At 39.1% G+C, this 12,693-nt stretch overlaps 1 protein-coding gene across 1 annotated transcript in view; it reads right to left on the reverse strand.

Annotated features, from left to right (window-relative positions):
* The window catches only part of RGS7BP (regulator of G protein signaling 7 binding protein), a 123,859-nt gene that overhangs the window by 50,560 nt on the left and 60,606 nt on the right, over positions 1 to 12,693 (reverse strand). The window contains exon 3 of the mRNA XM_001366337.4: positions 1,182 to 1,312. Within this exon, the coding sequence (XP_001366374.1) occupies positions 1,182 to 1,312 (131 nt within the window). The remainder of the gene's footprint in view (positions 1 to 1,181; positions 1,313 to 12,693) is intronic.

The following is a 12,693-nucleotide window of genomic DNA, read 5'->3' on the forward strand; positions in this document are numbered from 1 at the left end:
TTTACAATTGAGGAAACTAAGATAAAGTAAAGTTAAATGACTCAGTCACACAAATATCTAAGACAGAATTAAAATTCAGGTCTTCCTGACTCCAAATGAAGGACTTGATTTATCATGTTTCGTTGCTATCATAGGCAATGGGGGCCCCTTGAAGACAAGGAGGACAAATATACTATTCTCTGTATGTATTCCTGTGTATAAAATAATAGCAAAGTACTGAATGCTAGACAATGATAGCATGTTTGCGTTTCACAAACATGTCTAAATTTCAAAAGCCTTTCATTTCATATCCATTTCCCTCGTTAGCCCTAATACCTTCCATCTTAGAATCAAGACTATGTACTGGTTCCAAGGCAAAAGAGTGTAAGAGCGAGGCATTTGGGGTTAAGTGACTTGCCCAGGGTCACACAGCTAGGAAGTATCTGAGGCAAAGGCTCTGCAGTCTCTAGGCCTGGCTCTCTATCTGATGAGCAAACTAGTTGTTCCTGGTTAACTCTTAAAAGGACTTTAGAGGACTTCTGGTCCAATAGCCTTATTTTATGGATTAGGGGACTGAGGTCCAGAAAAGGTAAGTACTTTGGCCAAGGTAAGAGAGTAAGTAGCAAAGCCAAATTCCCCTCAGTTCTTACCCAGTGTTCTTAAGTTCCAGTGACCTCACCACTACCCCACACAGTCTATTGTACATGTTCTCTGCCCACATGCCCTCTTCCAAGAATATTCCTAGTTGAATGTACTTCATGTTTCTATTTTCATTGGTGGTGTATGACTCCATGGGAAGATATACTCCTGCATTTGTGTGGATGGTTTTCCTTGTTGTTTATTTCACTATAATGTTAAAATAAGAGCCTTTTGTTTTGGATAAGTATATACTCTTGTTTGTTTAGTAAAAGTGCTATTTACAAAGGTTTAAAATCCTTGGATTTGAGTGGATGCTGACCCAAAATATGACTTGAGCATGGGGAGCTTTGGGGCTGGAAGGGAAGATTGTGGGGTACATTTCTCGTCATTTCTGCTAATGCATATTAGCATAAATACCATAAATATGTCTAGAAAGGGTTAAGATCCTTTCTGTCACCATATACCGGGTCAGCTATATATTTCTCAGACAATGTGTCACATGAATGGTTTGTATTTTGATAACAGATTCATCTGCATTTTTGGCAATTTGTGAAATGAGATACCTTTCCGATGAAACTGAAGAGATCCTAGCAGACATATGGATTTTAGCATCTCCGTGGTGTACATTTCTAAGCAGCACTGCAACTGGATGTAAAGCCTGCAGATTTCCGGATGAATCTCACCATCTTCTGGGCTGTATCAAAAGGAAAGTGGAAAGCTGTTAATATCCTTAAGGTTTCACTTACCAAACTTCAGAACCACTCAGAAGAGAAGCATTACACAAGGAGGATTCTTGAAAGCATTTAATCTATAGTATTTTGCCTTACAAACAACTACTGTTGACACATTTCTCACTTAAAGCGTCCTTCTGACTAATAGCAACTTAAACAAGCACCCCAAGGGTTTCTTTTCTCCTTGCAGGATAGAGGATAGTGCAAATCAAAAAGGTTTTAAATAATTTAAATACCCAGGCATTCTAAACCTATCAATAGATCTTTCTAGACTTTTTAAAAAACCAAATCCTGAAAAATCCTCGAGACTTCTGTTAACTTGGAAAAAACACAGAATTACTAAAGTAGTCAGAACACAGAGTCAAGCGCCTAAAAGCACAAAAGAACTGAAGGCTCTGGCACTCTGGAAGCAGAATCTCTGAGAGGATAACCCTAGATCATCCTCTGAAGAACAATAGAACTTGGGGAACTTCTATACCTTTTAGGGAACTAAGGACAGGGAAGTATGATTGATTGGCATTACCATTGTAAGAGGAAAGGGGAAGCTGGGACAGGATTATCAAGGAGAGGCTGATGCTTTACAATGGATACAAAGGAAAGGGTCCAGCCAAGGGCTGGGCTACCTGAGGGAGGACTCAGATATAATGGGAGAAAATACCAGGACAAAGGGGTACTTAACATTTGATTTGGGTCTACTAGTTCCATCCAAATAGGGCCATTAAATCCTTAAGGTCTATTTTTCAATCTGAAATGGCTAAATCAGAAACTTCTCTCAGGGAAAATTCTCTAGGGAACAGTGGCAAACTTGGGGTCTCCAGATTTCAAGTTGACACTCTATTGTAATAGAATGAACCACTTGTGAAGATGACTCGTCCATCCCCACTAACAACAAAATGGAATCAAGTTTTGAGGGCTATTATATTGTTCTAGCCATATTTTTAAATTTTCCCTTCACATATTACTGGATGTTCCCAGAACTTGACATCCCATCTCCCTCACCACTTGCACTTTGGCACAAGCTGTCCTCCAAACTTGGAAAGTACTTCCTTCTCATCTCTACTTCTCCAAGGTTTTATTTTCCTTTAGGGGTAGAGTCAGCAATTTCTTAAGGGAAGTACTTCTAGATTTCTCTACTTGGTGAGTTCACCTTCCTCAAATTATCACATGTATATAAAATTAGAGGTTTATTCAAGGTATCCTTCCAATAGGTAACCTGCTTGAAGGTAGGCTCTCTTGTTTTTGTTTTTCTTTGTATCTCTAGTACCTAGAAGCACTTAAAAAAAAGCTTCTTGAATTGAATTGAATTGCAAATAATTATGATGATTTTTGAAACAAAGAGCTTCAAAAATCAGGAGACCAGAAAATAAAGACATGAATTTACTTGTACCAAGGTTAAGCTGCTTTACAGATTATATTCTCTTATGAATAACCATCTATAACATGCTTGTTTTAATTGAGGGATATTCTTTGGGAATTGAAGGAAAAGAAAGGGGAAAAGAAGAGTAGGGGAGAGGGAAGGGCAGGGAAGGTGAAAATAGTAAGGGGAGGAAACTAAAAAGGAAATTCTGGTTACATAGTAATTAAGCTGCAAAAATAATGAACTGAGAAATACTCTGGGATATTGTGCTGAAATCATTGTGGCTGTCTAAAATGAGCGTGATAATCTTACCTTTTGATTTTATTTTCTAGACTAGACCTATGCTTTCCCTGATATATTTCACTCACAATGAGAAAGTTCTCATTGCTAAGGCAAGTAGAAGCCTACTCCACATTGAGAGGCTTAAGAGAGTTGCCCTGATAGAATTATATCTAGTATGTGTCAGAGGCTGAATGGGAACTCAGGTTTCTGGACTGCAAACCTGACTCTATATCCATTATGTTACACTAGCTTTTTGTCTGTTAACATCTCTTCCTTTCTGTTAACTGGCAAGAGACAAAAGCGGAAAGTGAAATGTACCAGCAGTTATAATCACACTATTAGGCACAATTAGATTTATTCTTTTAATCTTTTGAGGAATATATTTTGCCAGTGAGTTTCTACAGGTGCTGTTTAGGAGGTGTTTGTGTCAAAACAAAATATATACCCCTAACTTAGTTAATAGTATGTGTAAGGGGGGAAAGGGGTTAATTTTAAAAGGGTTGGACTGGATTATTTAAGAGTGTGGTCACCAGGAATTTAATTTATTCCAAAGAGGTTTATTTACAATTTATTTACAAAATGCAGAAAGAGTGAAGTAAGAAAATCAAAGAGAGGATAAGGTAAGAAGATAGCTAAGTCTCTCTCAAGAAGTAAGTCTCTCCTGAGGTTAGTTTTTTTCAGAAAATCCAGTAGTTGAGAGTCAGCTTTTCAGTCACCACATGCCAGTTCAAAGGAAGAGATTTTAGAACAGCCTCACCAGGAACAGGGTCTCAGGCCCAGCCTCCACTCCAAAGAATGAAGAATTGTCTCCAGTATCCACTTCCAAAGAATGAAGAAGAACTGACGCTCACAGGAAGTGATAGCTCCTTTTAAAGACACTTTTGCATCATGTCCTGTGTCTTCCCCTAATTTTATATCTACCAATCACAGTTGAAGCTTTGCTTTAGGACTGCCCAGGGGCAGTTAATTTAATCTGATTTGTCACCCACTATTGCACATATGGGTCACAGACCTCCCACATAATGATTAAGTGGGATGTTTATACTTTTGGTGATTAGATCTAAAAATGGGCAGATCTCCATATTCAACTTTTAAGTAGGGTGTTTACACTTTTGTTGATTAAATCTAAAAAATAGACAGGAGTTACAATTTTAATTTTCATAATCATGGGAGAGTTAATTTTCATTTTCACACTTGACAGGGTAGATAGAGGATTGGCCTTGTCAGGAAAACCTGAGTTTTAGTCCTATCTCTGACACATAATAGTTGGGTATCCTGAGAAGATAAGGTAATCTTTTAGTGTCCCTAAGCACCTTTCTAAGACCAAATTATAAGGGACTTGGAAATTCACAGTAGTGGAGGAAATTTTCACACTGGGAAATCCCTACAGTGATGCAATCACAGGTCCAGACCAAAAAATAAAATAGGCAGGTAAGGTAAAAGATTTGGAATCATTCAGAGGTATCACTTAAATTAGGGGGTAGAGGTTGTTTTAATTAATTTCATAAATTAATTAATAAACTATGAAATATATTTTGGAATAAAGCAAAAGTAAAATTTAATTTAAGAAAGGGAGATTCCTCCATGAATTTTTCTCTAGCATAAGTAATATGTGTTTTGTTTCACATCATGACAAACATGGAAATATTTATGATGATATAACTGATATCACATTACCTGCCTTCTTGGAGAGAGGGAGAGAGAGAATGTGGATTGCAAAATGTCAGAAAATGAATATTAAAAATTGTATCAAGGGTATATTTAGGTGGCTCAGTGGATTGAGAGAGAGGCTTAGAGATAGGAGGTCCTGCTTTCAAATCCTCAGATACTTCGCACCTGTGTGATCCTGGGCAAGTCATTTAACCCTCCTTGCTTAGCTTCTGGAAAGCTCAAAGGTTAGCTGGGCCACATTTCTGCTTAGGTTGCATCTTTATTTCTCAATGCCATTCATCTGAAAATGCTGACCATGTTTAATTAAATAATGCAGAGGCTGGATTCGTCTTCTGCTTTAAGTGGGTCAGTGGCAAAATATCAGATGTAATAATTTTGAAAAGGATTGTGTGTACGTTTTTCTAAATTTTGGAGGCCGTCTCCTAAGGAAAAATCCAGAGAGGAGGAAATAGCTCATCCTTATGCAGTACTTCACAATCATAATTTAATGCTGATTTCCAATGCCCATTTAATAAATGAGGAAAAGCACTTCCAACCATCTGATTACATAAGTCAGAAAAATGGACCTGTCCATAGCAGAGTGTGTGATGGGGGATGTGGGAGAAGCAGGTGCTTTAACTTAACTATATCCTATCTAGGCTGCTGCTTCCTGTCAGCTTCTGTCTCAGAAGTCCTGCCCCAGGCAAGACTTTGAAGCAGACAAAAATGTCTTTGGTGGGTGTCCCACTTTCTCTTTCAATACTTTTCCCTTAGATGCCAGCATTCAGGGCTCTCCAGCTGGTGTCCAGCTGTCCACTTCAGGGCGACATGCTCTTAACCTTTGCTGACCATCTTCACTCTGCTGCATCTAAATTCATTAATTAGCCTGCGTGCTTTCTTGAGCCTTGCGACCGTCTACAAGGATGCTAAGCGATCATGGTTCCTGCACTAAGTAATGTAGGAGACCTCTCACAGGGCCATTCTGGAGAGAGAAGGTTGGCTGGGGTCTGGGGAATTATAGCATTCTACCCGAGAGCTAAAAGGGGCTCAGAAGTCATGGATCCAATCGCCTTGTTTGATAGATGAGGAAATGGAGACTCAGGAGGGAGAGTCCTCTGCAGATGCAGAATTTGAACCCCAGGCTTCTGATCACAGAGTCACTTGCTTGTTCTGTCCTACTTTGCTGCTCCCCAAGGGGCACAGTTTTCAATACGCTGACCCTTCAGTATTCCTCAAAGAAGCTCACATGAGTAGCTGCTTACTTCCCTTCATGCTGCCTCATGCAATATACTTTTAAAAAAATCTGTACTTCCTCTCTTTTTTTTTTTAAACCCTTACCTTCTGTCTTGGAGTCACTACTGTGTATTGGCTCCAAGGCAGAAGAGTGGTAAGGGCTAGGCAATGGGGGTCAAGTGACTTGCCCAGGGTCACACAACTGGGAAGTGTCTGAGGCCAGATTTGAACCTAGGACTTCCCATCTCTAGGCCTGGCTCTCAATCCATTGAGCCACCCAGCTGCCCCCGCGTACTTCCTATCTTAGTAACAGCTCAAGACAGAAAAGCAAATGGGGTTAAGTGACTTGCCCAGGGTCACACGGAGGTAAGATTTGAACCCAGGTCCTTCTGACTCCAGATCTGTACCACCTAGCTGTCCCTACAATACAACTGATAGCTAATATATAGAGACAGTTTGAAGGTTTAAAAAGCACTTTGTATATTATCTGTTTTATACCATGTGCCATAGATAGACTAGAAACTGCTGGCTATATTATTAAAATAATGGGGCACATCCAGTAGCTAAGGATAGCATATTAAGCAATGAACTATTTCTGTTTTAAGAGTTTAAAATATAGGAGCTCTTCCTAATTCGGTACTTCAAAAGATCTCCAATTTCATCATCGGGGATACCCCACCATTGATGCAGACTATATTCATTAGTGGGGGGTTTCTGGGCTTGTGGTGGCCACCAAAGCTCATTACCTGGTTACTGATCTTGTGGAGATGAGAAAGGACAGAAACAAATATATGTGTCAGGGACGTTGCTAAAAGCTATTTGCCATTATCATCCTCAGTGTTCCTCTTGGCCAACTGGGTGCTAGGAATGATTATTATTCCCATTATATAGCTGGGGACACTGAGGCAAAGGGGGAGAGGGTGGTAAGTGATTTGCCCAGTTTTACACAGCTAGGAAGTATCTGAGTTCACATTTGAACTCGGGTCTTCCCAGACCCCAAGCTCAATGCTCTGTCCACTGGACTACCTCGCTGCCTTGCTGAGTTTAGCTAGACTAGTCTTCAGCTTAAAGAGCAAAGACTAAGGCATCATATCACAGCTGGGACTTCAGGGACAGCATTTGACCTCCACACCGCAGCGAGGCAGTGGAGGAGGACCTTCGTGGACAAATATAAAATATACAATCCTATAGATGATAATGAAAAATAGCTTGAAGATCAAAAATGACCTCATCTACTTGAATTTCAGCTGAACTAGCAGTATTTTATGTACCATTTTAAGACGAGGAAGAGAGAGATGAAGCAATTTATTTATTATTAATAATCCTTACCTGAGGCCAAACCATTTCTCACACGTACTGGCTGTGGGATTCGGGGCACGTCACATAATCTCTCCATGTTCCAGGAAACTCTCAGAGCATATTGGCGAGAAGCTGCCAATTGCACCGATGGGGGAGTTCCATATCAAGAACTCCCTATGGGGGCAGCTGGGTGGCTTCAGCAGATTGAGAGGCTGCTCTAGAGACTGGGAATCCTGGCTTCCAATCTGGCCACAGACACTTCCTGATGGTGTAACTCTGGGCAAGTCACTTAACCCCCACTCCCTACCCCCTCACTGGTATTCTTCCTCAGAACCAATACATCGTATTGATTCTAACATGGAAGGCGAAGGTTAAAAGAAAAAAGAAAAAGAACTCTTTATATAAATGAATCACAAACTGAATTTTTATTATTTTGTTATATATTTTATTATATATTATATGTATTTATATTTTATTATATTGCTGATATTTAGGGGAGAGGAGGTATTATTTAGTCATCCAATTAACGAGCATTTAATAAGTGCCTACTACATGCCAAACACTGTGTTAAATGCTGGGAATTGGGGGAAAAAAAAGGCCAAAACAAATTCCTTGCTATTAAGGATAAACCAATGAACTAAGAATGAGGAGGAGCTGAGTTCAATTCCTCCCTCAGACACATGCCCTTTAGAATCTTTACCGGCACCCAGATTTTAGAGTAAGAAATGGGGCTGAGGATACTAATACACTGTTGATGTAACTGTGAACTGATCCAACCATTTTTGTAGAACATTATGGAATTATAGACAGTTATATTTGTTTCAGTTTTCTAAGACGTAAAGAATAACATTTTCTGCAAAATATTGTAGGTGATTATTTCTTGCTTGGTTTAGATAGACCAGAAGGTCCTTTTGTTGTTGTTCGGTCATGGACGCAGCAATACCACTATTGGGTCTATTTCCTAAGGTGATCAGGAAAAAAGGAAAAGAACCTAAATGTTCCACAGTAGTTCTATCAGATCTCTTTGCGGAGGCAAAGAACTGGAAACTGAGGTGATGCTCATCACCTGGGGAATGACTAAACAAGCTGTGATAAATGATTGTGATGGAATACTACTGCACCATAAGAAATGAGGAGCAGCCTAACTTTTTTTAATGGGAAAACTAGCATGAAATTATGAAAGTAAAATGAGTAAGACAAAGAGAACATTATACATGGCAACAGAAATATTGTTCGAAGAAGAACTTGTGAGTGTCTACCTCTAGAGAAACTGATAAATAGAAACAGGAAAGATATATAAACATAGATAGAAATATATATGTACAAATACATATAAGTATATGTCAAATGATGTCTTCTTTATGTGGGGAGGGGGGAAAGGGAGATACTTAGGGATTTTGATGTAGCCAGCAAACAAATTAATAAAAAAGAAAAGAAAAAAGAGAGAGAAAAGAAATGGGGCCAAGTATGTATAAACCAAAATATAATTCCCCCAACAGAAGTGGAAGTAGTTGGTTTACATTTAGAAATGGACAACATGGTAAAGTGGAAAGAATCTTGTCTCTGAAGCTTGCCTGTGTGACCTTGAGTATGTCTGGATTTCAATTTCTTTTGTAAAATGAGAGAGTTAGACCAGATAACTTCTGAGATCCCTTCCAGGTTGGAAGTTATAAGCTTAGGATCTTTTGGGTAGCTAGGTGGTACAGTGGATAAAGAGTTGGTCCTGGAGTCAGGAAGACTCATCTTCCTGAGTTCAATTCCTAGTGTGTGACCCTGGGCAAGTCACTTTACCTTTTGCCTCAGTTTCCTCATCTGTCAAATGAGCTAGAGAAGGAAATGGAAAACCACTCTAGGATCTTTGCCAAGCAACACCCAAATGGGGTCATGAGGAATCAGACATGACCGAACAACAACAAAAGGACCTTCTGGTCTATCTAAAACAAGCAAGAAATAATCACCTACAATATTTTGCAGAAAATGTTATTCTTTATGTCTTAGAAAACTGAAACAAATGAATAACTAAAAAGAAATTTCCCTTCTAGTAAATAAACTGCATTGTGTTAATCTCTCATCATCTACATTTTCTTTATCTCAGTGTAAAAATGTATTGTTGTCACTGATTACCAATAAGCTCATCAGGGAGAAATAACAAATTATTAAGTACATTACCACAAGACATCTTGTAGTATAAGACAGAAGACCTAAGAGATGTTTTCAAGCAGTCTAATAGTGCCGCTGTGTTATTTACATAACCTATTAGGTAACATCAGGGCAAGGACAGTGGAAAAGAAGTTTCAGACAATAATGGTAGGATTTGGGATTTCTTTAGGCCAAATGACAATAGTTAAGGAGCCTCTTATGTTAAAGTAAAATTAGAATTATGAGCTTTCTTCTGAAAACGGAAATAATGTCCTTAGCTAGAAGGCAACTTTACGTCACAGTAATTCTGCTCTTGCCTTTCAAAAAGGCCTTGCTGTTCAAGGATTCTCTCTCTTGAGAGCTACCAGAACAATGATCATTTTATTCAGTCCAATGGCTATTAGGAAATAGGAGGTAATATTTTATTATAATGGCTTATTAAAACTTATTTTAAAATAGGCAAGTTAACGGTACCTTTGCTATCAAAGGAAGCTGAAGGTCAGTTGTAATAACATTTCAATGATTTGAACCAGAAGGAAAAAATCATCAGACCCGACAGACCAAAATCTCTTTTTGCTGTTGAAAATCCATTAAGGAAACCTAAGATTATAGACAGATTTAGAGCTGGAAGGGACCTCAAGAGCATCTGTTGTTTGTTGTTGTTCAGTCATTTCAGTCATGGCTCACTCTTCCTGACCCTTTTTGGGCTTTTCTTGGCAAAGATCCTGGAATGGTTTACCATTTCCTTCTCCAGATCATTTGACAGGTGAGGAAACTGAGGCAAACAGGGTTAAGTGACTTGCCCAGGGTTACACAGCTAAGAAGTGCCTGAGGCCAGATTTGAACTCAGGAAGACAGGTCTTAGCACTCTATCTACTGCTCCACCTAGCTAACCATTTTACAAATGAGGAAACTGAGGTTGGGGAGATTAAGAAAGATAATCAGCATCAGAGGCATAATTTGAACCCAGATATTTTGATTCCACAGCTAGACTTCTTTCCACTATGCCACACTATCTCCAATAATTCTTAATACATTAGTTATTATGTTAATAATATAAGTGTAACATTGTGTTATGGCCTCCATATTATAGGAGAGCAGGTAAGTAACCTTCTGAGTTGCATCTATTTTACTATTCCAGAAGAAAGAATAACCTTTTGTAAATATTTATTTGATGGTTCAAATTTTAAATTTACATCTCAGATTACAAAACATTGGAAATATAGTTAGTTAAAACTTGAATAATAAACTGAGATGTTATGAAACCATAATATTGGAGCATTCCATTACAGCTCCTCCACTCACTTGCTAGGTTACCTTGGGCAAATTACTATACCTCTCTGTGCCTTTATATTCTCATCTGTAGAATATGAGATTGTAGAGGAGAATGAATTAGAAATTTCTAAAGTCTTTTCCAATTTTAAGTCTTTAGGATCATCATGGGATTTGGTTGCAATACATTCCTACATGCTATCCTATTAAAACCCCCAATTTCAATAAACACCAAGGAATCCATGATATTCTCATCATTATCACAATGTATACGTCTGGTGATATCTATAGAAATATTTGTTTAGTAGAAATTCCTTGTTTGGACATTGTGCTTGCCAACTTCATGACATATTTATTTGACTGGTGGCTGCTGTTTTCATTAAACCAATGGGAAACCTGGCCTCATTCTCCTTAGGAATAAACAATTTCCCCATCCCTCAGATCTCACATAGCGCTTTGCTCACATACTTCAAGTGCATTTATCACATATTATTTTGGATTATACTTATCTGTCATTCCTGCTCCCCACCACCCACCCACCTACCCACTGGATAAGAGAAGCTCCAGTAAGGCAGGGGCTGTGTCCAGCTTAATCTCATTTATTTTTCCTAGTCCCTTGCTCAGTGCTGTGCAGGATACTGTAATGTGTTTGTTTTATCAAGATAATAAACTTCTTTGGGTCTCAGTTTCCTCTTCTGTAAAATGAGAGAAATAGACTAAATGGTAGCTATAGTGGCTTCCAACTCCAAATTCTATCATTTGGATCTTCTGAATTCAATTGAATTAAATTGACTCCACATCAAAATTACATTTCTGAACCTTATAAAGTGATACATTATGTTTGTGTTTAGTCTTTAGTTTTCAAAATGACTTGCTGTCATTTTTCAATATTATTTCATGGGCTGACAGTTTCCACTGTAACCTGCAGTTAAATGAAAAGGCCATTAGGTAGAGAAAATCTGGCATTGGCTGCACCCACTTATTTCCTCCCATGTGGGTGAGGAGTTGTCCACAGCTCAAGTTCATTTGGAGGAATATGGAGGTTATAGTTAGTGTAAGGAAATGTGAGCTGTACAAATACAGAGCCACTTCACCCTAACTAACAGACCATCCGGGCCTGAGCTGTGGTCGTGCCTTCTGACCTTGTAGTGGTCTGATCAATCCCAGGGGGACCATACCATGCTCTGACTCCATGGGGCACCCTGGATGGAGTTCAAAGCCTGAAGTCAGAAAGACTCATCTTCCCGAGTTCAAATGTGGCCTCAGACACTTACTAGCTACGTGACCCTGGGCAAATCACTTAGCCTTGTTTGCCTCAGTTTCCTCATCAATAAAATGAACTGAAGAAGAAAATGGCCAACCACTCCATTATCTCTGCCAACCCCCTACCCCCACCCCCAAACCCAAATGGGTCAAGAACAAGGAGCAAATTGAATAACAGCACCACCGCCTGACCTCAGACTATGGATTCCATGGATCTCAAGAATGCCTCTTAGCCAATTTACCCTTTAGTTTCCAGGTAAAGGCTGCCACCTCAGACCCCGATTTCTTTGCAAATTCAAAGTGCTACAATACTCTGATAAACTCTCCCCTGATAACTGTATCTGGGTGAACAGAAAACCTTATCATTGCAGACTTTCCCAAGTCAGGCAGCTCAGCCCAGCTACCTCATCTACAAAATGGAAATCGGCCAAGCTAATCTATAAGATCCCCTTCCAGCTTTTCATCTATGGCACCGATCTCAATGTCTCCAGCATCACCCCATGGGAGACCTCAGCCCTGTTTTGATGTGGAGAAATCTCAGCAGCAGTGCTTAGTGGGGACATAGAGACAACATAATCCAGGATGAAAACAGCCATAAGCTACCCGTCATTAATAGACATTAGCTCTTTCACAGAACTTAACCACAGCAGATGCACTGTCGAGGTATCTTAGGAAATCAATGCTTATGTCACATCAACTAGGTCCAAGTTCCCACTTTTTTATATAAACCTCATTAGCTTTTTACTCAAATGGTAATGCTTGCTTCACATGTGATAAAGGATGAAAAGGTTTGCAATTTGCAAAACTGCAAAAACTGAAAAATGCAATCCTAGGAATGATCAACAGTAG

This window comes from Monodelphis domestica, chromosome 3 (genome assembly GCF_027887165.1).
Source record: "Monodelphis domestica isolate mMonDom1 chromosome 3, mMonDom1.pri, whole genome shotgun sequence".
Taxonomy (NCBI): Eukaryota; Metazoa; Chordata; class Mammalia; order Didelphimorphia; family Didelphidae; genus Monodelphis; species Monodelphis domestica.